The sequence below is a fragment of the Mustelus asterias genome, chromosome 3 (assembly GCF_964213995.1).
Source record: "Mustelus asterias chromosome 3, sMusAst1.hap1.1, whole genome shotgun sequence".
Classification (NCBI taxonomy): domain Eukaryota; kingdom Metazoa; phylum Chordata; class Chondrichthyes; order Carcharhiniformes; family Triakidae; genus Mustelus; species Mustelus asterias.
In genome coordinates, this window is record NC_135803.1 from 11,329,128 (window position 1) to 11,355,636 (window position 26,509).

A 26,509-nucleotide genomic window follows, 5' to 3' on the forward strand; every position below is an offset into this window, starting at 1 on the left:
AGAACAGCCCCAGCTCCCTCAACCTTTCCTCATAAGACCGACACTCCAAACCAGGCAGCATCCTGGTAAATCTCCTCTGCACTCTTTCCAGTGCTTCCACATCCTTCTTATAGTGAGGTGACCAGAACTGCACGCAATATTCCAAATGCGGTCTCACCAAGGTCCTGTACAGTTGCAGCATAACCCCACGGCTCTTAAACTCCAACCCCCTGTTAATAAAAGCTAACACACTATATGCCTTCTTCACAGCTCTATCCACTTGAGTGGCAACCTTTAGAGATCTGTGGATATGGACCCCAAGATCTCTCTGTTCCTCCACAGTCTTCAGAACCCTACCTTTGACCCTGTAATCCACATTTAAATTTGTCCTACCAAAATGAATCACCTCACATTTATCAGGGTTAAACTCCATTTGCCATTTTTCAGCCCAGCTTTGCATCCTATCTATGTCTCTTTGCAGCCTACAACAGCCCTCCACCTCATCCACTACTCCACCAATCTTGGTGTCATCAGCAAATTTAATGATCCACCCTTCAGCCCCCTCCTCTAAGTCATTAATAAAAATCACAAAGAGCAGAGGACCAAGCACCGATCCCTGCGGCACTCCGCTAGCAACCTGCCTCCAGTCCGAAAATTTTCCATCCACCTGATGGGCCTGATGAAATGATCAGATAGTCTGAAGACTGCACTGGTGCATGGCAGCACATGACAACTTTCACCTCCTGAAACATCAGCCCTTAGTCTGCTGGCAGGGCTATTGTACAGGGCGTTGGTGAGGCCACACCTGGAATACTTGTGCAGTTTTGATGTCCTTATCTGAGGCAGGATGTCCTTGTTACAGAGGGAGTACAGCGAAGGTTTACCAGGTTGATTCCCGAGATGGCATGTCTGTCATATGAGGAGAGACTAAGTCGGCTAGGGTTATATCCATTGGAGTTTAGAAGAATGAGAGGGGATTTCATAGAAACTTATAAAATTCTAACAGGGTTAGACATAGTAGATTCAGAAAGAATGTTCCCGATGGTGGGGGGAGTCCAGAACTAGGGATCATAGTTTGAGGAAAAGGGGAAAACCTTTTCGGACTGAGGTGAGGAGAAATTTCTTCACCTAGAGAGTGATGAATGTGTGGAATTCATTACCACAGAAAGTAGTTGAGGCCAAAACATTGTGTGATTTCAAGAAGAAATTAGATATAACTCTTGGGGCTAAAGGGATTGATGGATGTTGGGGGGAAGGCGGGATCAGCAAATTGAGTTTGATGATCAACCAGGATCAAAATGAATGCAGAGCAGGTTTGAAGGGCCAAATGGCCTATTCCTGGTTCTAGTATATATTTTTATAAAATTGAGGGAAGTGGTGGACAGGTAAAGCTAATAGTAGATAGAATCATGGAGTAGTACAAGTCTTCTGTGGCAGGCTAGTCTCATGACAGTCAGGGAAAGGGAGTTTGCTGCAGGGACACTTTCGGGGGGCTTCGCTTGGGTGTTTCGATACTGACTCCGGGTTGTGGAAGACGCTCGCCCAGGATTGCCGCACTCGGAGCAGCCAAACAAGAAGGGGTGTAACCTCCTTAAGGCTAAATGTTTGTCCAGAAGCAGGGAGTTGATGCCGAAAGAGGAAATTCCAAGCTAGCAGGGGAAACTGAACTTGACCTGCAGGATGTGGGTGTCACTATCCCTAGTTGCCCTTGGGAAGGTGGTGGTGAGCAGCTTGTGATGTCTGTTCAGGAGGATATTAAGAAAACCCATGTTATAAAGTTAAAGTTTATTTATTAGTCACAAGTAAGGCTTACATTAACACTGCAATGAAGTTACTGTGAAATTCCCCTAGTCGCCACAGTCCAGCGCCTGTTCAGGTCAATGCACCTAACCAGCACGTCTTTCAGAATGTGGGAAGAAACCAGAGCACCCGGAGGAAACCCACGCAGACAGAGGGAGAATGTGCAAACTCCACACAGACAGTGACCCAAGCCAGGAATCAAACCCAGGTCCCCAGTGCTGTAAAGCAGCAGTGCTAACCACTGTGCTACCGTGCCGCCCAAATCAAAGCAGTATAGAACAGAGAGTTCTCCCAAGTGTTCTCTCTCAAACATCAGCAGTAAAATAGAGGAACTGGCTTCTCACTTGGCAAAACCTGGCTGCGTGTAAATTAACTTGTTTATGTAACAGTGGTTAGCACTGCTGCCTCACAGCGTCAGGGGCACAGGTTCAATTCCGGCCTTGGGTCACTATCTGTGTGGAATTTGCACATTCTCCCCGTATCTGCGTGGGTTTCCTCCGGGTGCTCCGATTTCCTCCCACTGTTCAAAGAAGTAGGTGTGAGGTGGATTGGCCATGATAAATTGTCCCTCACTCTCCAAAGATGTGTGGATTAGTGGGATAAATGCGTGGGGTAACGGGTATTGGGCAGGATAAAGAAGCTCTGTTGGAGAGTAAGACACACTCCATGGGCCAAATGGCCTCCTTCTGAACTGTAGGGATTCTAGGATTCTATGATTTCATAAACCGCTCTGGGGCAGCCTCAAAGATGTGAATGTAACAGGGCTGGAACTTAATGCACTGCACTGTCCCAGCGAAGAGAGAGCGATGTTGAAGGAGGCCATCATTTTTAAGTTTAATTTTATTTATTAGTGTCACGAGTTGGCTTACATTAACACTGCAATGAAGTTACTGTGAGAATCCCCGAGTCACCATATTCTGACGCCTGTCCGGGTTACACTGAGGGAGAATTTAGCATTGCCAAGCAGCACGTCTTTTGGACTGTGGAAGGAAACTCATGCAGACATGGGGAGAACGTGCAGACTCTGCACAGACAGTGACCCAAGCTGGGAATCGGACCCGGGTCCCTGGCGCTGTGAGGCAGCAGTGCTAACCACTGTGCCACCATGCCACCCAATGGACCAATATATTGAACAAACCAATTGTTGATTCAACGAGACCAGCACCAAAGTCAATACAAAATGCACCTGAATTAACCTGAGTATGGACATGGATTAAATACTGAAGCCATAACTGGGAGTTATATTTACAAACAGTTCACTCCTGACCTGACCTACCCAGGTAATGAACTGCACGCGTGGAATTTCTCCAACATCCCAGCGGGTGAAGCATTTCCCCTGGGGCAGTCAGTTAATTTGCCAGGAAGAAACACTCATGGAAAAATAAAGTGCACTGACCCCCATTCCAACAGTAATCCACCTTGCCCAGCCAAACACTCAAATGCAATTTGAACCAAGTGCTGCCCCAAGTGGTTCAAGTGGGGCAGCACAGTGGCACAGTGGTTAGCATTGCTGCCTCACAGCGCCAGCAATCCAGATTCGATTCCAACCTTGGTCACTATCTGTGCGGAGTTTGCACGTTCTCCCCGTGTCTGCCTGGTTTTCCTCCGGGTGCTCCGGTTTCCTCCCACAGTCTAAAGATTCACGGGTTAGGTGCACTGGCCCTGATAAATTGCCCCTTAGTATCAGGGGGATTAGCAGGGTAAATATTATGGGAATGGGGACTGGGTGGGATTGTGGTCGGTGCAGGCTCGATGGACCAAAGGCCTCCTTTTGCACTGGAGGGATTCTATGATTCTAAGGTGGATAAAACAGGAGGAGGCCATTCAGCCCTCAAGCCTGTTCTGCCATTCAAATAGATCATGGCACTTTGTGGGTGGGATTTTACAACTTCGCTCATCCCGAAATTGTAAAATCCCGCCGGCAGGTCGGCAGGCCTATCCATTGTCCGCCCCTATCCCACACCGATTCCCGTGGTGGGCAGGACGGTAATATTCCAGCCTCTCTATCTAAAACAGCCTGTTCACAGCAGCTAATGACCAGACTCTAAGCTTACACAACCAAAAGAGAAAACGCTGGAAAATCTCAGCAGGTCTGGCAGCATCTGTAAGGAGAGAAAAGAGCTGACGTTTCGAGTCCAGATGACCCTTTGAGATTTTCCAGCATTTTCTCTTTTGGTTTCAGATTCCAGCATCCGCAGTAATTTGCTTTTATTGAAGCTTACACAGCCCTGCTCTCCTCACATCTTAGCCTGATTAATGTGCCTTGGTTCTACATGCCTTCAAGATCTCTGGTTTAAAAAACTCAACTGATTTCAGTTTTAACATTTCGATTCCACCTCCAGCCTCAACAGCTTGTCTGAGACCAGGAGATTTGAAAATTTCCGCTATCCTTACTGTGTAGGTTCTTTAACAAGGGTAACTCGCTCTTTGATCCAACACACACTTACTTTTCCTCTGCCCAAGCTGGAAAACTTCTCCTTATCCTCCAAGACGGTCCTGAGATTGGGCTGGGACCGGCGGTTGTTATTCTTCACACTCGACGTGTTGTCAAAGTGAATCCCACTGACCACCGCTCTTCGATACGACGTGGATCTGAGCCCTCGCCGGAGCTGTCCGGGGCTTTCCAGCTCAGAGTCCATGTCTCCATCCAGCTCCAGTTTGGGTATAAGCGGGGCGCTAAGGGTCTCTACCATGCTCTGAACCCGCCGACTTCTCGGCGCAGCCTCCGGAACCTGGCTGTTTTGATGGTGGTTCTTGATTTTAATTCCTGATGCTAAATCTTTGGGAATGATCTGCTGCGTCCCGTTCTTCAGTGAAACGGCACTGTTGGTGCTCAGGACGAGGGGCTGCTTGTCGGGTGTCGGAAGCGAATGGGTGGAGGATTGCCTCTGGAGCAAGAGCCGGCCATCTGGAGAAGGGGGAACATTCCCGTTCCGGGCAGGGACATTTCCGTCCATTGGGAAGTCCGTCACCAGGACGCCGTCGATTTGGTATGAGGACGGCCTGGGCCTGTGGCGATTCAAAGACCTGGCATTGGGCGATTTGGGAGTTGATCTTCGCTTCCTCCACAGTGGAGTTATGGCAAGATTAGACAGGTCAACCTCACTTTCCTGATCCATCCTGTCCGTCTCCTTCCACATCAGCTTAACATAAGCGACCTTCCACACACCGCCATCTCCTTAGCTCCTTCAGGACTTCATGTGTGGGGCTGGAGTCACGTGTACTGTCTGATAATGAAAGCAGTTATGTTTAAAACAGTTTATCAAACTCAAATCCAGGGAATATTACAGCAACAGGGAGGGCAAAAGAAACCAGTGATTTCAAAACTGCACCAAATGCAACATATTCTTGTGATCCAAACCAAATAGGGTGGAGAAAGGTGCGATTAGTTGAAATCACAGAATCATAGAATCCCTACAGTGCAGAAGGAGGCCATTTGGCCCATCAAGTCTGCACCGATCACAATCCCACCCAGGCCCTATTCCAGTAACCCCACATATTTACCCTGCTAATCCCCCTGCTGACACTAGGATCAATTTAGCATGGCCAATCAACCCAACCTGCATATTTTTAGGGTGTGGGAGGAAACCGGAGCACCCAGAGGAAATTCACGCAGACACGGGGAGAACGTGCAAACTCCACACAGACAGTGACCTGAGGCCGGAATTGAACCCGGGTCCCTGGCGCTGTGAGGCTGCAGTGCTAACCATTGTGGCACCCCATAAATAGTAACAGCATCTCATTTATTTCCAATTCATAAAATCACAGAATCCCTACAATGCAAAAGGAGGCCATTCAGCCCATTGAGTCTGCATCAACTCTCTGACAGTCCCCCGTCCTCCCGGAACCGTACCCATTTACCATGGCGAATCCCCTTAACTTCCAAATCTTTGTACACTAAGGGGCAATTTAGCATGGCCAATCCATCTAACCTCCATATCTTTGGAGTGTGGGAGGAAACTGGAGCATCCGGAGGAAATCCACACAGACATGGGGAGAACGTGCAAACTCCATGCAGACAGTCACCAGAGTCCGGAATCGAACCCAGGTCCCTGTTGCTGTGAGGCAGCAGTGCTAACCACTGTGGCACCTACAATCACAAACTCAGAAAGGCTGGAGAAAAGGGAAAGATGTAGTTAGCTTGAGGAATATTGGTGCAACAGCATTCCATTTATTTTTCCATCCTTCTTGTTTCAAAATTAATCTAAAAAAATATTTTTTTTTAAAATGGCAAACCTGTTACAAAATCTGAAAACATTACCAATGCATGTCTGTGGTCATGGAACAGAGATCCAAAAGTTAGCAGTTCAAAAATCACTGTGGCAAGTTGTGAAAATGAATTTGCTAAATACACTAACCAGTGCGCTGGCAGAACTAAACCATGCTGAAAGCCACAAAACCCCAAAGGGCTCACTAAGGAAGTAGTTGATGCCAAAATGTTGAATGTATTCAAGAAGCGGCTAGATATAGCACTTGGGGTGAACGGGATCAAAGGTTATGGGGAGAAAGCAGGATTCGACTATTGAGTTGGACGATCAGCCATGATCGTAATGAATGGCGGAGCAGGCTCGAAGGGCCAAATGGCCTCCTCCTGCTCCTGTCTTCTATGTTTCTATGTAATGCCCTTTGAGCAGAAGAATCTGCCTATTCCACCCATTCTGGTGCACACGCCACTCCAGCCTTACACTACAGCCCAATTCACTGGGTGGGATTTCGCGGCCTCGTTTGTTCCGAAACCGTAAAATCCCACCCGAGGTCAGCGGACCTTTCCATTGTCCGCCCCTTGCCTGTTCCAATTCCCGTGGCGGGCAGGGTGATAAAATTCCAGCCATTATCTATTAAATTAGTAATATTTTGGGTCTAAGCCTTTCAGAACAGTTTTATTTGTATGGGAAACATTAACTTGTCTCTTATGTTTTAGAAATAGTTCTCTTTCCATCATCCAAAATTTGGATCTGTATGGTTCAGCTTTTTTGTTTTTGTGCACATCCCTTTTCATTCATCCTCGGAGTGGAGCATCAACGGCAGTCCCAGACATTTACAGTCCATCATTAACAGTCAGCCATGATCTTGAATACAAGTGAGTGACTTGCAAGTTTAAGTTTATTTATTAGTGTCACAAGTAGACTTACATTAACACTGCAATGATGTTACTGTGAAAATCCCCTAGTCATCACACTCCGATGCCTGTTCGGGTACACTGACAAAGAATTTAGCACGGCCAATGCACCTAACCAGTGCATCTTTTGGAATGTGGGAGGAAACTGGAGCACCCGGAGGAAACCCACGTAGACACAGGCAGAATGTGCAGCCTTCGCACAAGCAGCGACCCAAGCCGGGAATCGAACCCGGATCCCTGGCGCTGCGAGGCAGCAGTTGCTAACCATTGTGCCAACATGCCGCCAGTGCAGCGGCCTGTCAACCACACAGCTGTGAGTTTGGGGTCACTGTAGACCAGACCAGGTATTGATGGCAGGATTCCTTCCTGAAAAGATACCCCATGAGTGCGCCAAGTGGCTTTCATGGCTATACTTTCACCATTATTGTTAGCAGGTTTTAATCCCAGATTTATTTAATTAACTCAATTGAAATTCCCCAGCTACCATGGTGGGATCTGAATTCGCGACTACATTTGCTACCTTTGGATTATTAGTCCAGGTACATAAATACTCTCTATCGGTGCCTCCTTGTTACATTCTTGTCTCAAATTAACTTTGGATGGATGCCAGCTATTTACATCTCAGTTTGATTTCTCTCCCAGTTAACAGGACATGCAGTACTCTGAACTAACAGAAATAGAGCCTTTCATTAAAACAACAAAAAAAAGCAGTCAATAGGATATTACACTGAATCAGGAAATAACCCTCTCAGTCTCCTCTTTCCTGAATGCCAACGCTATTGCCACCCTGTTTGTCTAATCAGAGCCTGGCACAAAACCCTACCTATAGGATAGCACCTCAAGCAACCCCTCAGTGCTGCACCTGGGAATCCCACCCTCTGTAATGCTTTCAACCCCTGGCAAGGAGCTCAAATCAACAGCCAATATTTATTCACTGAGAGTGAGTGTTCCTCCCCTCAGCAACGCTGACACATTGAATTATAGAATCCCTGCAGTGCAGAAGGAGGCCGTTCGGCCCATCTAGTCTGCACCGACTCTCTGACAGAGCATCTCACCCACGTCCTGTCCCTGTAACCCCACCTAGGTGTCCCATTAATCCCCCCTAACCTACACATCTTTGGATGCTAAGGGGAAATTTAACATGGCCAATCCAACTGTGTGGAGTTTGCACATTCTCCTCGTGTCTGCGTGGGTTTCCTCCGGGTGCTCCGGTTTCCTCCCACAGTCCAAAGATGTGCAGGTTAGGTTGATTGGCCAGGTTAAAAATTGCCCCTTAGAGTCCTGAGATGCGTAGGTTAGAGGGATTAGCGGGTAAATATGTGGGGGTAGGGCCTGGGTGGGATTGTGGTCGGTGCAGACTCGATGGGCCGAATGGCCTCCTTCTGCACTGTAGGGTTTCTATGATTTCTATGAACTAACCTGCATACCTTTGGACTGTGGGAGGAAACCGGAGCACCCGGAGGAAATCTACACAGACATGGGGAGAATGTGCAAACTCTGTACATACAGTCCCCTGAAGCTGGAATTGAACGTGGGTCCCTGGAGCTGTGAGGCAGCAGTGCTAACCACCGTGCCACCCGACCAAATGAGATTTTAAAGAAAGCTCTGGGCAAATAGCTCAGATCTCATTATCACCCCATCTCCTAACAACCTTCCTTGTTAATAAAAAATTACATTCTCGGATTGGGGGTGGCATTGGCAAGGCTGCAATTCATTGCCTAATCTTGGTTGACCCCAGATGGTATTCATAGAATAGAATCCCTACAGTGCAGAAGGCCATTCAGCCCATCGACTCTACACCAACCACAATCTCACCCAGCACCTATCCCCATAACCCCATGCATTTACCTTAGCTAGTCCCCCTGACACTAAGGGGCAGTTTAGCATGGCCAATCCACCTAACCCGCACGTCTTTGGACTGTGGGAGGAAACCGGAGCACCCGGGGGAAACCCACGCAGACACGGGGAGAATGTGCAAACACCACACCAAACACCAAGCCAGGAATCGAACCCGTGTCCCTGTGCTGTGAGGCAGCTGTGCCACCGTGCCGCCCAATCATATTCATAGACCTTCTTCCTGAACTGCTGGATATTCTTTGGCGTTGTTTGGTTAAAATGCGTGGCTTGCTCGGCCACTTGGGAGGCAGCTAAGGGTCAACCACACCCAATGCCTTAAGACATTTTAGTATTCACTTCTGAGCTCAAGATGTATGCAGGCAACTTGCAACAGAGGGCCTGTTCAACAATCAAGAGACCTTACTTCCCATCATAACCTGTAACAGGGAGAAGGGGCACTGAACACTGGAGCTTTAAATCCACTTTACAATCAAGCAATCCTATCTCACACAAAATAGGACATTCTGTTTTTTTTTGCTAACTTGTTTACTGTACTTTGCCACAGTCAGACCTTGGGAGTGCAGACAGAAAATGTAACGTGGATAATATACATAGTGTTCCTGCAAGCCATTACCACTTAATCTGATAGGAACAGCCTCTTTGCATTAAGTATGGGCGAGAAAGGGTTAAATTTGTTCCAGCCTTCGTTAAATTAGAATCGTCTCTTCAAGTGTCCCAGATAAGACATTATAAAATAAATTCCCAAAATCTGCCAGAGAAAATTTAGGGAGCAAGAATCCCTCTCATGAGAATTTGGACAAAAACCAATCGGTTAGTGACTAACCAGTGATTAGTTTTTGCGGCAAGATATTGATTCGACAGAAAGTCAGATTACAGTGTCAAATTAAGAGAGTATAGAAAATGCTGGATGTTCCAGATATCCAGCAGCCGCGGTATATTGAGAATACAGAGCTGGAGGTGCGCAAAATTAAGTATTTTTTTAAAACAGGAGGAATATCTGAGCTGCAGGCGAAAGTTTAGAAACTTTGTAATCTGCTACATGTCACCTGAAATCCGGAACTGAGAGGTGAAATCTACAGCGAATAAAGAAGCGATCAGTTTCTGGGATTTGAAGCAGGGGAGAGAGGGAAGGAGAGCGAGAATTAAGAATCCGCTCTCCTCCCCCACCTCTCCCAGAAGCATTAAGAAAGCAGCTCACCCTCTTGTCTTACTGTGCCGCTGTTGCGATGGGAGTCAGTGTCCCGCAGTTCTTGCGCCAGGTTCCCATTGTACAAACTTCAGGCGCATACATTTGGGGAGGGGATTAATCTCCCCCCAACATCCACACACACACACTCTCTCTCTCTCCTTCTGTTTCACCTCCTTTCCCCAAACCCCGCACCGATCCGCACTGTAATCCTCGGTGATCTCAGTGAGGCTGAGCTTGCCCTGTCGCTGGCACGCTGAGCCTGGAGTGAGCTTTCAGAGCCAGTTCCACCAGACTGACTCAATGTTGGTCCAAGTTCAATGTGACGCAATGTGAATCCTGACCCCTGCATCTCAGTGCCAGCAGCCGGCACCAAAGAACATCCTCCCTCTCCCCCGTTTAACAACTTACTCCTCTCTTTCCAAAAGTTGCTGAACTTTTTGTCAGTCCCCCGCCTCCGCCTCCCCTTGCTGAATTGAAAACCTTGGAAATATTCACTGAGATAGCGCACCTCCTTGTGGCCTTTTTCCGAATAGGTTTTCCCAAAATCCACTCATTCATTACTTCCTTTTTTACTCCATTCTTAAAGTTATAAAACCAATGCTCAGACTGGACTGGGCAAACCCAAACCCAATCCTTGCTTGTTCCAAAAAAACAAATTCAAATTGAATTTGGAGTTGGGGACCAAGTGTAGTGTGTCAAAATTCACAGATGACACTAAGATGGGTGGCAGAGCAAAGTGTGCAGAGGACGCTGAAAGTCTGCAAAGGGATATAGATAATCTAAATGGGTGTGCGAGGGTCTGGCAGATGGAGTACAATGTTGGTAAATGTAAGGTCATCCATTTTGGTAGGAATAACAACAAAATGGACTATTATTTAAATGGTAAAAAAACTGCAGAATCCTGCTGTGCAGAGGGATCTGGCTGACCTTGTGCAAGAATCACAAGGAGTTGGTTTGCAGATAATTAAGAAGTCAAATGGAATCACAAGGAGTTGGTGCAGCAGATAATTAAGAAGGCAAATGGAATTTTGTCCTTCATTGCCAGAGGGATGGAGTTTAAAAACAGGGAGGTTATTGTTGCAGCTGTATAAGGTGCTGGTGAGGCCACACCTCGAGTACTGTGTACAGTTTTGGTCTCCTTACTTGAGAAAGGATATACTGGCACTGGAGGGGGTGCAGAGGAGATTCACTAGGTTGATTCTGGAGTTGAGAGGGTTGGCTTATGAGGAGAGATTGAGTAGACTGGGGCTATACTCATTGGAATTTAGAAAAATGAGGAGAGATCTTAGAGAGACATATAAGATTATGAAGGGAATAGAAAAGATAGAAGCAGGGAGGTTGTTTCCACTGGCAGGTGAAACTAGAACTAAGGGGCATGGCCTCAAAATAAGGGGAAGCAGATTTAGGACTGAGTTGAGGAGGAACTTCTTCACCCAATGAGTTGTGAATCTGTGGAATTCCCTGCCCAGTGAAGCAGTTGAGGCTACCTCATTGACTGTTTTTAAGGTAAGGATAGGTAAATTTTTGAAGTAAAGGAATTAAGGGTTATGGTGAGCGGGCGGGTAAGTGTAGCTGAGTCCACGAAAAGATCAGCCATGGTCTTATTGAATGGCGGAGCAGGCTCGAGGGCCCAGATGGCCCACTCCTGCTTCTCGTTCTTATGTTCTTATATTCTTATTAATACAATTCATGGTCCTCACAAGAGCTACACTCTTCTCTGCACCTAGCTATGACTGTAACACTATAGTTTGCACCTTCTCCTTTCCTTCTCCCCTATGTACTCTATGAACAATATGTTTTATTTGTACAGCACACAAGAAACAATAACTTTTGCAGTATCCCAATACATGTAATTTGATTTGATTTATTATTGTCACATGGATTAGTATGCAGTGAAAAGTATTGTAGCAGGTTAAATGTATGGGGTTACGGGAATAGGGCCTGGGTGGGATTGTGGTTGGTGCAGACTCGATGGGCCAAATGGCCTCCTTCTGCACTTCAGGGATTCTCTGATTCTATGATTCTTGCGCACTATCGGGGGAAAGCATACCATTCATAGAGAAGGAAAGGAGAGGGTGCAGAACGTGGTATTACAGTCATAGCTAGCGTGTAGAGAAAGATCAACTTAATGCAAGGTAAGTCCATTCAAAAGTTTGACGGCAGCAGGGAAGAAGTGGTTCTTGAGTCGGTTGGTACGTGACCTCAGACTTTTGTATCTTTTTCCCGACGGAGGAAGGTGGAAGCGAGAATGTCCGGGGCGCGTGGGGTCCTTAATTATGCTGGCTGCTTTTCCGAGGCAGCGGGAAGTGTAGACAGAGTCAATGGATGGGAGGCTGTTGAGGCTGACATACAGCTGCCGCACCATGAAGCAATTTGTAAGGAATATTGTAAAACGTCTGTAACCTTTCTTTGACTACACTGAAGCATCTCATGGCATTACTTGATGTACGTAAAGATTCTGAATATTATCGTACTTTGTGTGATGGCCATTTTGGAATGTTTGTAATGGTCTTGCAGATATTTTTTGAATAAGGTATATTTTTGCAAAAAATGGTTTTAAAGCCTTTGGCTGGATTGTTATCACCATTCAAGCCGGTGGAATTATCCCATCCCGATCCAATGAACGGAGATTTGGCTGGACGGCAAATTCTCCGACCTCGCTGCGGCAGGAGCGTGGTGTGAACGGCCGGTAAGATTAACTTCCAATGACGGACCAAAGGTCTTGTTCATGGTCCTTTAATCAATCCTGTGATTGCCTCTGCGCAATATTTTGAGTTATCTGCTACTCTGTTGCTTTCTTCGTTGAGCGGAATTTACAACACCACCTGAAGCTTCCTGTCTTTCCACGTTGGAGGCACCCTGCACCCCCTGCTGGGGAAAGGTGACATTGGTGCTGCTTTATTTGTGCCTCAGTCTGAGCAACTCAGGATGGCTGCTGGCAGTCCTTGGCAAGATACTGAGTGGATGGGGCTGCCGCCTTTTGACCTAAGCTAATAGCGGACTTGGCCGAAATCGCGGTATTTTAGCAGACGAAAGAGAGGCCTATCCCACTCCATAAGTTCAGCCGGCCTCAGGTGTTGACATGCTCGATTGCCCGTGAGGTTGTCTCTTGTCTGTAAATATTCTGTCAGCGCTATGTTGCGAAATCTGACAACAACAGTCACGAACAAGTTCGTCTTTCACTGCCCCATATCGGCAACAATTAGTTAACTTGTACATAGAATCATTGAAACATAGAAACTAGAAGCAGGAGTAGGCCATTTGGCCCTTCAAACTTACTCTGCCATTCATTACGATCCTGGCTGATCATCAAATTCAATATCCTGATCCTGCCTCCCCCCCAAATCCCTTGATCCCTTTAGCCCCAAGAGTTATATCTAATTTCTTCTTGAAATCACACAATATTTTGGCCTCAACTACTTTCTGTGGTAATGAATTCCACACATTCACCACTCTCTGGGTGAAGAAATTTCTCCTCACCTCAGTCCTAAAAGGTTCACCCTCTACCCCACAGTTCAGTAAGAAATTATTTGACAATTTTCCGAGTTTTTTAATTCATTTATGGGATGTGGACGTCGCTGGCTGGTCAGCATTTATTGCCCATCCCTAATTGTCCTTGAGAAGGTGGTAATGAGATGCCTTCTTGGACTGCTGCAGTCCATGTTTTGTAGGTACGCCCACAGTGCTGTTAGGGAAGGAATTCCAGGATTCTGACCTCGCGACAGTGAAGGAATGGCGATATGATTCCAAGTCAGGATGGAATAACTTGGAGGGAAAGGTCCAGGTGGTGGAGTTCCCATGTTACTGCTGCCTTGTCTATCTAGGTGTTCTGTATGGAGACTTAGTGAGTTAGTTCCTAATGACACACTACATGACAAGATATTCAAGAACTACCACCTGGTCAGTGGTGTGGGAATGGGAAGACTGAAAGGAGCCGGATACTGATGCTGAAGAAAGACTGTCACATCCAGCCACCAGCTCTGTTGATGATGTTGCGTACCCTTTAGAGAGCAGCATGGAGGCAGAATTGGCCCATAGTAAGACAGTCGATGCAAGTGGACTGCAGTCCGGGAAGGAGGAGAGGATGGTATAGGTCAGGATCCATGGAGGCAGGGTCAAATGTGCTTGGAATGTATTGTTTCGGGTTTGGAGGTATAAAATCCTTCAAATTAAAAAAAAAAACCTCATAGAGTGGGATTTTACAACCTCACTCGTCCCGAAACTATAGAATCCCACCTGAGGTCAACGGGCATTTCCATTGTCTGCCCCTCGCCCGCTCTGATTGCTGTGGTGGGCAAGGCAGTTAAATTCTGGCCTTAAGGTCTGAATTCTTAACGTTCTCAGTTGTGCTTGACCCACAAGGTACAAGGAACTAGTAGATATGAGGCTTGAGTGCTGCCTGCCCCGTTTTAAACCAGTGTAAGTAAATGACACATCGTGATCCCTGTGCCATCTTCTTTATTTATTCTTTCATGGGATGTGGGTGTCATAGAATCCCTACAGTGCAGAAGGAGGCCATTCAGCCCATCGAGTCTGCACCGACCACAATCCCACCCAGGCCCTATTCCCAAAACCCCTCATATTTACCCTGCTAATCCCCCTGATACTAGGGTTAATTTAGCATGGCCAATCAACCTAACCCGCACATCTTTGGACTGTGGGAGGAAACCAGAGCACCCGGAGGAAACCCTCGCAGCCATGAGGAGAACGTGCAAACTCCACACAGACAGTCACCCGAGGGCGGAATCTAACCTGGGTCCCTGGCGCTGTGAGGCAGCAGAGCTAACCACTGTGCCACCGTGCTGCCCATACCAGTGTCGCTGGTAAGGCCAGCATTGTTTGCACATCCCTTATTGCTCTTGAAGTGAGTGGCTTGCTTGGCCATTTCAGAGGGCAGTCAAGAGTCAATCTCATCACTGTGGGCCAGACCAGGGTGAGGATTGCTTGCTTCTCTCCCAAAAGAACATTGGGAACCCGATGGGTTTTTACAGCAAGCAATGCTAGTTTCACTGCTGGGACCAGTGTTGTATTACAGATTTATTAATTGAATTGAGTTTCTACAAGCTGCGGTGGTGACATTTGAACCAATGTTCCAAGAACATTGAGCTTTGGTGGTTTGGCAGCATCTGTAAGGAGAGAAAAGAGCTGACAGATGACCCTATGTTAAAGCTAAAAGGCACAGAAAGTGGGAGATATTTATACTGCAGAGTGAGGGAATGAAAGATGAGTCATAGCCATAAAATCTGGGGGAAAAGACTGCTAACGGCAGCCCGTAGAGAGAATAGAAGGTGTGAATGGCCAAACGGCAGAGAAGAAGTCGGGGGGCACGGTAGCACAGTGGTTAGCACTGCTGCTTCACAGCTCCAGGGTCCCGGGTTCAATTCCTGGCTCGGGTCACTGTCTGTGTGGAGTTTGCACATTCTCCTCGTGTCTGCGTGGGTTTCCTCCGGGTGCTCCGGTTTCCTCCTACAGTCCAAAGATGTGCGGGTTAGGTTGATTGGCCAGGTTAAAAATTGCCCCTTAGAGTCCTGAGATGCGTAGATTAGCGGGTAAATATGTGGGGGTAGGGCCTGGGTGGGATTGTGGTCGGTGCAGACTCGATGGGCCGAATGGCCTCCTTCTGCACTGTAGGGATTCTATGATTCTATAAGAAATCAGAGGGCAAACTGTGACAGATGAAGATGTGTGGGGAGGGGGGAGATGGGTGGGAGAGAGGTAAAATTTAGAAAAAGGGGGAGAGAAGAAGCAAAGGCGGAGAGAAGGTAAGGTAAAGGGGGATAAAATAGGGGAAAAGAGTGGGGGGGAGGAAAAATGAAGAAAGTCAATAAAGAAATAGAAGGTAGAGAAAAGTTAAACATTAAATAAAATAAAATGAAAAGAAAGGGGTTGAGGTGGGATGGAGCGAATCATCTGCAGTTGTTAAATTCGATGTTGAGACCGGAAGGCTGTAAAGTGCGGAGCCGGAAGATGAGATGCTGTTTCTCCAGTTTGCGTTGAGCTTCACTGGAACATTGCAGCAGGCCCAGGACAGACATGTGGGCATGGGGGCAGGATCGTGTGTTAAAATGGTAAGCAACGGGATGGTCAGGGTCCTGATTGCACACAGACTGAAGGTGCTCAGCAAAGCGATCATGCAGTCTTCGCTTGGTTTCTCCGATATAGAGGAGACCACATTGGGAGCAGCGAATGCAATAGACCAAATTGAAAGAGGTGCAAGTGAAACACTGCTTAACCTGGAATGAGTGTTTTGGGCCTTGGATGGTGAGCATGGAAGAGGTAAAGGGGCAGGTGTGACACCTTCTGTGATTGCATGGGAAGGGGCCATGAGTGACGGGAGAGGTGTTGGGTATAGTGGAGGAGTGGACTAGGTTATCCCGGAGGAAACAGTCTCTGCGGAATGCTGACAGAGGGAGTGAAGGGAAGATGTGTTTGGTGGTGGCATCACGCTGGAATTGGCGAAAATGGCGGAGGATTGTGCTTTGCATGCGGAGGCTGGAGGGGTGAAATGTGAGAACAAAGGACTCTATCCTTGTTCTGGGAGGGGAGTGGGTGAGGGTTGTGGCGCGGGAGATGGACCGCACGCTGTTGAGGGCCCTGTCAACAACTGTACATGGGAATCCATGGTTGAGGAAAAAGGAGCACATATTAGAAGCACCACTTTGGAAAGTGGCATCATCGGAACAAATGCGACGGAGGTGAAGGAGCTGAGAGAAAGGGATGGAGTCTTTATAGGATGTAGGGTGCGAAGAGCTATAGTCCAGATAGCTGTGGGAGTCAGTGGGCTTGTATTGGATATTGGTAGATAGTCTATTGCCGAAAATGGAGACAGAAAGGTCAAGGAAGGGAAAGGAAATATCTGAGATGGACTAGGTGAAGGCGATGGAGTGGTGGAAACTGGAAGTGAAGTTGATGAGTTTTTCCAGGTACAAGTGAGAGCATGAATTGGCACCAAAATACTCATCTTTGTACCGGTAAAGGAGTTGTGGGAGGGGACCCAGGAATGTTCCACATACCCCATAAAAAGACAAGCGTAGCTTGTCTTTTAGTTTTGACAAAGGGTCATCTGGACTCGAAACGTCAGCTCTTCTCTCCCCTTACAGATGCTGCCAGACCTGCTGAGATTTTCCAGCATTTTCTCTTTTGGTTTCAGATTCCAGCATCCGCAGTAATTTGATTTTATTGAACTTTGGTGCCTGTGCGTTGGGCTGGTGAACATTTTGCATTCTTCTCTTTAGCGATGCTGGTTGAGGGATGAATGTTGGCCAGGAAACTGAAGAAAAAATCCCTGCCTTTCTTCAAAATCATCTCAAAGATTCTGGCAGGGTGTCTACTGTCCCATCTGAAAAACCAGATCTCCAACAGTGCAGTGTACCCTCGATATGGATGGCACGGTAGCACAGTGGTTAGTATTGCTGCCTCAACACCAGGGACCCGGGTTCGATTCCTGGCTTGGGTCACTGTCTGTGTGGAGTTTGCACGTTCTCCCTGTGTCTGCGTGGTTTTCCTCTGGGTGCTCCGGTTTCCTCCCACAGTCCAAAGATGTGCGAGTTAGGTTGATTGACCATGCTAAATTCTCCCTTTTGTACCCGAACAGGTGCTGGAGTGTGGGGATATTTACAGTAACTTCATTGCAGTGTTAATGTAAGCCTGCTTGTGACACTAATAAATAAACTTTAAAAACTTTAAACTGCACTGGGGCTGTAAAACCCGAACCTTCTGCCTCGGGGCAAGAGTGTTACCATTGAATCACTGATATTAACTCAACTGATAAAGTTCAGACAAACTCCCCATTGGTGTGAACTCTTGTTACTCAAATCAGAACAAACGAGAAAGAAATTAGACTCATTGTTGGGACCTGTGAATGCTGTAGATCCAAAGCATTTGGACTGAATGTTTATGAGGAATAAAATCCATAGGCTTGGATTCATCTCTACTCCCCCCAACGTGGTGAGTTTTCCGATGGCAGTGACAGCTTACCATTGGCCGCTGGTGGGATTTTCCAGTCCCGCCGAGGTCTATGGCATTTTGTATGGCTTGCCCGCTGAGGGGACCCATCGCAGAGAATCGCCTCTGGCAGGACAGAAGATCCCGCTGACGGGAAGGGCTGGATATTCCCACCCATAGAATTTTAACGGAGGACACCTTTATCGACCAATGCACAGTAAGGTTGCGACATGAACCTAAAATGCCAATTTGATTTTACATTGCTGGAGTAATGACCACCTTTTTAATAATTTAACACAGTAACTTCCGACAAAGAAATGGATCTCCAAATGAAATGAGAAAGGTTTGGCAGGGCTATGGGGAATGAGCTCAGGGTGGGGAGAACTAATTGCATAGTACATTCAATAAACCAGCCTAGCCATGAAGGGTCAAGAGGCCTCATTCTGTGATGTATGATTCAATGAAGGGTTGGAGTTTTGGATTGTGAAATCGGTGGTTCTGGAGAGGATTATTCTCTGACATTTCTCCTGGCACTGAGCCACAGCCACTGGGAGTTCTCAAGGGAAATTTGGGGGTTTGTTGTGCCATGATTTTCCAACCACTTCAATTAATGAGACTGCGAAAGCCAAAAATGACTCCTTCAGAATTGGCACTGCACCCTTTCTGGAAATGGTAAGTCCCATGTGAGGAGAACGATTAAATAAACAGTTTAATAAATCAAGTTGAGCTGTCATTTTACAACCAGTTGCATATTGACAATATAGACCAACTTAAAGGGACAATGAGTGTATTTAACATGCGAAAGGTTCAATCTAAGGTTCAGATAAACATTTCTAGAGGGCTAGAATGCAAGAGCAGGAGTGTACTGCTGAGGCTATATCAGGCTCTGGTCAAACCCATTTGGAATACTGTGAGCAGTTTTGGGCCCCGTATCTAAGGAAGGGTGCGCTGGACTTGGAGGGGATCCAGAGGAGGTTCACAAGAATGATTCCAGGAATAGAGGGTGTGACATATGAGGAGCAGTTGAGGAATCTGGGTATCAACTCGATGGAATTTAGAAGGATGAGGAGGGATCTAATGAAATTTATAGAATACTGAGAGGCTGAGACAGAGTGGACGTGGAGAGGATGTTTCCACTAGTGGGAGAGACTAGAACTCGAGGGCACAACCTCAGGGTGAAGGGACGCTCCTTTAAAACTGAGATGAGGAGGAATTTCTTCAGCCAGAGAGGGGTGAATCTGTGGAATTCATTGCCACAGAGGGCTGTGGAGGCCAAGTCATTGGGTGTCTTTAAAGCAGAGCTAGATAGGTTCTTGATCAATAAGGGGATCAAGGATTACGAGGTGAAGGCAGGAGAATGGGGATGAGAATCATATCAGCCATGATTGAATGGCAGAGCAGACTCGATTGGCCAAATGGCCTAATTCTGCTCCTATATCTTGAGGTCTTACATTGTTGTGACTACTATCATCGCAGGTTTAGCTGGTCATATGATCCAATTATTCAAAAATATAATTTTTTAAAATTTTATTTCTTTTAATTAATTATTAGTGTCACAAATAGGCTTGTATTAAAACTGCAATGAAGTTACTGTGAAAATTCCCTGAAATAATCCCTGTGAAATGAGTTTAGCTAAAGTGTCCATTCAGCCCATCAACTCTAACTTGCGCAGATAGATGGAGTTTAGGTGCAGATCAGCCATGCTCCAATTGAAAAGCACAACACACTCAAGAGGCTGAATGTCCTCCCCTTTGAGTCCCTTTAACTCTCTGACAGTAATTCTGTGTCAACATGGTTCTATTGGTAGAGGCAGTGGGAAGGATTTTCACCGGAAGTTGGAGGTGGGTTTGGAGGTGGTCGGGTTGGGGGAAAATTGGATAGTCTCGTGGAGATGCTGACGTTGAACTGGGGTACTGTGTCCTACTATCTCTCCCAGAGGAGGGCTGGTGAATCAGTCAGGAACCCGTGCAACTGAGGAAAGAAGGACATCCAACCCATTAAGGATAGGAATAAGCGCAAAAACCTGAGTGAAATTCTCTTTCCCAATGATGTCTGAAACTTGGCTAGGTTCTAGCTAAGGCTCAGCAGATAGTGCATCCTTGTCTCTGACTCAGAACCGCAGGCATTCAAGTCCTGCTTCAGCACAGGATCTCGGTTGAGGAGTCCCTTTCAGTACTGAGGGAGTGCTGCACTGTCAGAGGTGCTGTCTTTCAGATGAGAAGTTGAACCAACACCCTTTGGCAGTGAGCAGAAGGTGTGAGCGCAGCGGGAGGCACTGTCTCCTGGAAACTGACAAAATGTGAATGCTTTGATCAGTTACACTGAAGAGCTGCAGACATGGCCAGGCCTGGGAGGCAGCATTAATTCTCTCATCTGACACTTCTGGCACAGGACTGACGGAGTGCTGCACTCAGAGGCGCTGTCTTTCAGATGAGAAGTTGAACCAACACCCTCTTGCAGCTGGAATGGGCTGCATGGGAAGGTAGTGGAGGCCAGAAACATTACAACCTTTATAAAGTATTTGGATGAGCACTTGAAATATCGTAACATTCAAGGACAAGTGCAGGAAAATGGGATTAGTGCAACTTTCGTGGTAGTTATTGTCAGTGCAGTCTCGATGGGTCGAAGAGCCTTTTCTGCGCTGTACAACTCCATGGCTCTATAGCTATCAGTGCATAGTTCTAGCTAAGGCTCAGTAAATAGTGCATCCTTGTCTCTGACTCAGAGCAGCCGGCATTCAAGTCCTGCTTCAGCACAGGATCTCTTTTGAGAATTCCCGTTCAGTACTGAGGGAGTGCTGCACTGTCAGAGGTGCTGTCTTTCAGGTGAGATGTTGAACCAACACCCTCTTGCAGGCGGATGCGTACGACCCCACAGCACATTTCTGAATCAGAGTTGGTTGGATGAAGTTGATCTGACTGTGACTGAGTGCCCATGTGACTTCCTTTGGCCACTCGGCTGATCTTGGCTTACGCTGCGCGTTGCTGCTGAGACATTCTTGAATAGATATCCTTTATTACTCTCTCGTTGTGGTGCCAGCAACAGGCGTTTTATCATTTAACAGTTGGGAAGTTGCAGAGACGAATCGAGTAACTGTGATTGATGTTTGAGACTGCAGCTTGGAAAATTCGCTGCAAAGTCCTTTCAGCAGTGAGTGCTCTTCATTATGACAAAATGTCACAATTTCTAAAGATATGTATTGTTGATTATGTAACAATTTCCACACATGGAAATCTTGGCATTATCCTCTTATTAATCCTGTACGAGCTTGACAAATGTTTTTTTTTGTTTCTTTGTCTTTGGACCACTGGTGTTTAATTAGACGGAGAGAGAGAGAGAGGAAATTGCCAGCACTCTGCCCTCAGTTTGTGCTGAGCTAGCTGATCACTGCTGAAGGGTTCGTCAGATGCTAAAATTGGCCTCAGCATCTCTCATGGTTGGATCAGGAATAAAAAAATCAAGCAGGGTTCTTGATCCTGGAAGAACTATCTAATTCATCCAATCCATTTTTTTTCCTTTTTAAGTGGAGATCCAGTTTCCTATTGAAAGTTACTGTTGATTTTGCTTCCAACCCCCTTTCCGACTGTTATAGCTTGCTGGCTAAGGGGTGGAAAATTTAAGTTTCGCTGGCATCTCCACATCATGGAAAATTTAAAACAGAGTTGAGGAGAAACTATTTCTCCCAAAGGGTTGTGAATCTGTGGAATTTGCTACCCCAAAGTGCGGTGGATGCTGGGACAGTGAGTAAAGTTAAGGAGGAGTTAGAGAGATTTTTAATTGGTAATGAGCTGAAGGTTATGCGAAGAAGGCAGGAAAATGAGGATGAGGAACATATCATAGAAACATAGAAGATAGGAGCAGGAGGAAGCCATTTGGCCCTTTGAACCTGCTCCACCATTCATCATGATCATGGCTGATCTTCCAACTCAATAGCCTAATCCTGCTTTCTCCCCATAACCTTTGATCCCATTCACCCCAAGTGCTATATCCAGCCGCCTCTTGAATACATTCAATGTTTTGGCATCAACTACTTCCTGTGGTAATGAATTCCACAGGCCCACCACTCTTTGGGTAAAGAAATGTTTCCTCATCTTCATCCTAAATGGTCTACCCTGAATCCTCAGATCGACAATCCTCAGTCATATCAGCTGTGATGGAATGGCAGAGCAGACCCGATGGGCTGAATGGCCTAATTCTGCTCCTATATCTTATGAACTTATGTAAATAAAATTCTCCTCCTCATCCATGGTTTCTTTACCAATTATTTTAAATCTGAAAACAAATAATCTCTCCTCATCCACTCTATCAATACCTGTGCTCAATTTGACCCTACTCTTTACTGGGGAAGAACAGTCAGTCTCTCTACAAAGTCAAGTCCGCCCGTTCCAGGCACCACTCTAGCAACCCTGTCCCTTCTCTTCAGGTTCTTTCTGGACTGTGGCGTCCTGGAATCTTTTCCTTTATTCTTCCATGGGGGCATCACTGACAAAGCCAGTTAGTGGGAAGCTGGGTCTGATCAGACAAATCAGAAGTCCTTCTTTTTCTAAATGGAGGTTGGTCACCAGTGGTGTGCCCCAGGGATCTGTTCTGGGACCCTTGCTGTTTGTCATTTTCATAAATGACCTGGATGAGGAAGCGGAGGGATGGGTTGGTAAGTTTGCCGATGACACGAAGGTTGGTGGGGTTGTGGATAGTCTGGAGGGATGTCAGAAGTTACAGAGGGACATAGATAGGATGCAAGACTGGGCGGACAAGTGGCAGATGGACTTCAACCCAGATAAATGCGTCGTGGTCCATTTTGGTAGGTCAAATGGGATGAAGGAGTACAATATTAAGGGAAAAACTCTTAGTACTGTAGAGGATCACAAGGACCTTGGGGTCCGGGTCCATAGAACATAGAAAAACTACAGCACAAACAGGCCCTTCAGTCCACAAGTTGTGCCGAACACATCCCTACCTTCTAAACCTACCTATAACCCTCCATCCTATTCAGCTCCATGTACTCATCCAGGAGTCTCTTAAAAGACCCTATTGAGTTCGCCTCCACCACCACTGACGGCAGCCGATTCCACTCGCCCACCACCCTCTGTGTGAAAAACTTACCCCTAACATCTCCCCTGTACCTACCCCCCAGCACCTTAAACCCGTGTCCTCTCGTAGCAGACATTTCCACCCTGGGAAAAAGCCTCTGAGAGTCCACCCGATCTATGCCTCTCAACGTCTTATACACCTCTATTAGGTCTCCTCTCATCCTTCGTCTCTCCAAGGAGAAAAGACCGAGCTCCCTCAGCCTATCCTCATAAGGCATGCCACTCAATCCAGGCAACATCCTTGTAAATCTCCTCTGCATCCTTTCAATCTTTTCCACATCTTTCCTATAGTGAGGCGACCAGAACTGAGCACAGTACTCCAAGTGGGGTCTGACGAGGGTCTTATATAGCTGCATCATTATCCCCGGACTCCTAAACTCAATCCCTCGATTGATAAAGGCCAGCACACCATACGCCTTCTTAACCACCTCCTCCACCTGGGGGCCGATTTCAGAGTCCTATGGACCCGGACCCCAAGGTCTTTCTGATCCTCTACAGTACTAAGAGTCTTTCCCTTTATATTGTACTCCGATTTTAGAGTCCATAGTGGTTAGCACTGCTGCTTCACAGCTCCAGGGTCCCGGGTTCGATTCCCGGCTCGGGTCACTGTCTGTGTGGAGTTTGCACATTTTCCTCATGTCTGCATGGGTTTCCTCAGAGAGCTCGGTCTTTTCTCCTTGGAGAGACGAAGGATGAGAGGAGACCTAATAGAGGTGTATAAGATGTTGAGAGGCATAGATCGGGTGGACTCTCAGAGGCTTTTTCCCAGGGTGGAAATGTCTGCTACGAGAGGACACAGGTTTAGGGTGCTGGGAGGTAGGTACAGGGGAGATGTTACGGGTAAGTTTTTCACAGAGGGTGGTGGGCGAGTGGAATCGGCTGCCGTCAGTGGTGGTGGAGGCGAACTCAATAGGGTCTTTTAAGAGACTCCTGGATGAGTACATGGAGCTTAATAGGATGGAGGGTTATAGGTAGGTCTAGAAGGTAGGGATGTGTTCAGCACAACTTGTGGGCCGAAGGGCCTGTTTGTGCTGTAGTTTTTCTATGTTTCTATGTTTCTAATTATTCTTTCATAGGAGGAGGACGTTACTGGCTCGACCAATCTACATTGCCCATCCATAATCGAGAAGGTGGTAGATACCGGCTTCTTGAATCGTTACAGTCCATGTGGTGTAGGAACACCCAAAAGGTGCTGTTAGGGAAGCGAGTTCCAAGATTTTGATCCAGCAGCAGCGAAGGAATGGTGATATAGTTCCAAGTCAGGACGGTGTGTCGTTTGGTTTCATTTGGTGCTGTTTCTGCTCCCTTGTCCTTCTGGTGGTCGAGGACATGGGTTTAGAAGTTGCTGTTGAAGCTGGGTTGGTGAGTTACTGCAGTGCATCTTGTAGATGGTGCACATTGCTGCCACTGTGTGCAGTGACTGAGGGAGTGAATGTTTATTGTGGTGGATGGGGTGCAATCAAGCGGGCATCTTGAGTGCTGAGTGCTGTTGGAGTTATACTTAGCTAGGTGAGCGGAGAGTATTCCATCACACTCCATACATCATATGACAGAGGAGCCGAAGTAGGTTATTTGGCGCATTGAGTCTACTTTGCCACTCAATGAGATCATGGCTGATCTGATAATCATCAACTCCACTTTCCCCATAACCCTTGATTCCCTTCCTGATTAAAAATCTGTCTATCTCAGCCTTGAACATATTTAGCAACCCAGCCTCTACAGCCCTCTGTGGTAAACTATTCCACAATTCACTGCCCTCTGAAAGAAGAAATTCCTCTTCATCTCTGTTTTAAGTGGGTGTCCCATTACCCTGAGAGGGACCCCTTACACTCCTGCCTTGTAGATAGTGCTTCGTGGAGTTAAGAGATGAGTTACTCAGGTCAGAATTCCCAACCTCTGACCTTTTCTTTTAACCACAGTATTTATAAGGCTGGTCCAATTCAGTTTCTGGTCAATGATAACATCCCAGGATGATGATATTGGGAGAGTCAGTGATGGTAATGCCATTGAATGTCAAAGCAAGTTGGTTAGATTCTCTCTTGTTGAAGATGGTCATTGCCTGGCACTTGTGCGGCGCAAATGTTACTTGCCAATTATCAGCCCATGTTTGACTGTTGTCCAACTCTTGCTGCATCTGGACTGCTTCAATATCTGAGGAGTTGCGAATGGTGCTGAACATTGTGCAATCACCAGCGAACATCCCCACTTCTGATGTTATAATGGAAGGAAGGTCCTTGATGAAGCAGCTGAAGATGATTGGGCCTCAGACACTACCTGAAAAACCTCCTGCAGTGATGTCCTGGAACTGAGATGATGGACCTCCAAACACCACAACCATCTTCCTCTGTGCCAAGTGGCACAGTGGTTAGTGCTGCTGCCTCACAGCGCCAGGGACCTTGGTTCGATTCCTGGCTTGGGTCACTGTCTGTGTGGAGTTTGCACATTCTCCTGGTATCTGTGTGGGTTTCCTCCGGGTGCTCCGGTTTCTTCCCATAGTCCAAAGATATGCGGGTTAGGTGAATTGTCCATGCTAAATTGCCCCTTAGTGTCAGGGGAACTAGCCAGGATAAATGCATGGGATTATGGGGATAGGACCTGGGTGGGATTGTGGTCAGTGCAGACTCAATGGTCTGAATGGCCTCCTTCTGCACTGTAGGATTCTATGATTCTAGGTATGACTTCAACCAGAGTTTTCCCCTAGATTAACATTGACTCCAGTTTTGCCAGGGCCCCTTGATGCCACACTTGTTCAAATGCAGCTTTGATGTCAAGCACAGACACTCTTACCTCATCTCTGGAGTTCAGCTCTTTTGTCCATGTTTGAACCAAGGCTGTAATGAGGTCAGGAGCTGAGTGGCCTTGGCAGACCCCAAACTAAGAAGTCTCACAACACCAGGTTAAAGTCCAACAGGTTTATTTGGTAGCACAAGCCACAAGCTTTCGGAGCGCTGCCCCACTGAGCATCAATGTGGAGGTTATTGCTGAACCAGGAGAAGGCATTGGTGTAATGTTAGTGTAATTGGACTCGTAATCCAGAGACCCAGGGTAATGCTCTGGGGACCCCGGTTCGAATCCCACCATGGCAGATGATGAAATCTGAATTGAATAAAAATCTGGAATTAAAAGTCTATTGATGACCGTGAAGCCATTGTCGTAAAAACCCATTTGCTTCACTAACGCCCTTTAGGGAAGAAAATCTGCCATCCTTACCTGGTCTAGCCTACATGTGACTTCAGACCCACAGCAGTGTAGTTGACTCTTAAATGCCCCCTGCAATAGCCCAGCAAACCACTCAGTTCAAGGGCAATTAGGGATAGATAATAAGTGCTGGCCCAACAAATGATACCCACACCCCATGAATGAATGAAATAAATGCTACTTGATAACACTGTTGATAACCCATTCCATCATTTATCCTGCTTTTTGTGAATGGGACAGTCACACAGACAGCCACCCAAGGCCAGAATTGAACCCAGGTCCCTGGTGATGTGAGGCAGCAGTGCTAACCACTGTGCTGCTCAGGCTGCCTCA

The 26,509-nt window shown here is 46.8% G+C and overlaps 1 protein-coding gene across 3 annotated transcripts in view; it reads right to left on the minus strand.

Annotated features, from left to right (window-relative positions):
- The window catches only part of LOC144486746 (rho guanine nucleotide exchange factor 26-like), a 204,128-nt gene extending 193,742 nt beyond the window's left edge, over positions 1–10,386 (minus strand). The window contains exons 1-2 of one of the 3 annotated variants that reach the window (XM_078204785.1): positions 9,954–10,386; positions 4,227–5,006 (exon numbers count right to left, since the gene is read on the minus strand). In XM_078204785.1, the coding sequence (XP_078060911.1) occupies positions 4,227–4,919 (693 nt within the window). In that variant the 5' untranslated portion in view covers positions 4,920–5,006; positions 9,954–10,386. Of the gene's footprint in view, positions 1–4,226; positions 5,007–6,682; positions 6,724–9,953 lie in introns of those variants that run through there. The other 2 variants (XM_078204795.1, XM_078204777.1) reach the window with 2 other exon arrangements.
- Positions 10,387–26,509: the final 16,123 nt, after the last annotated feature.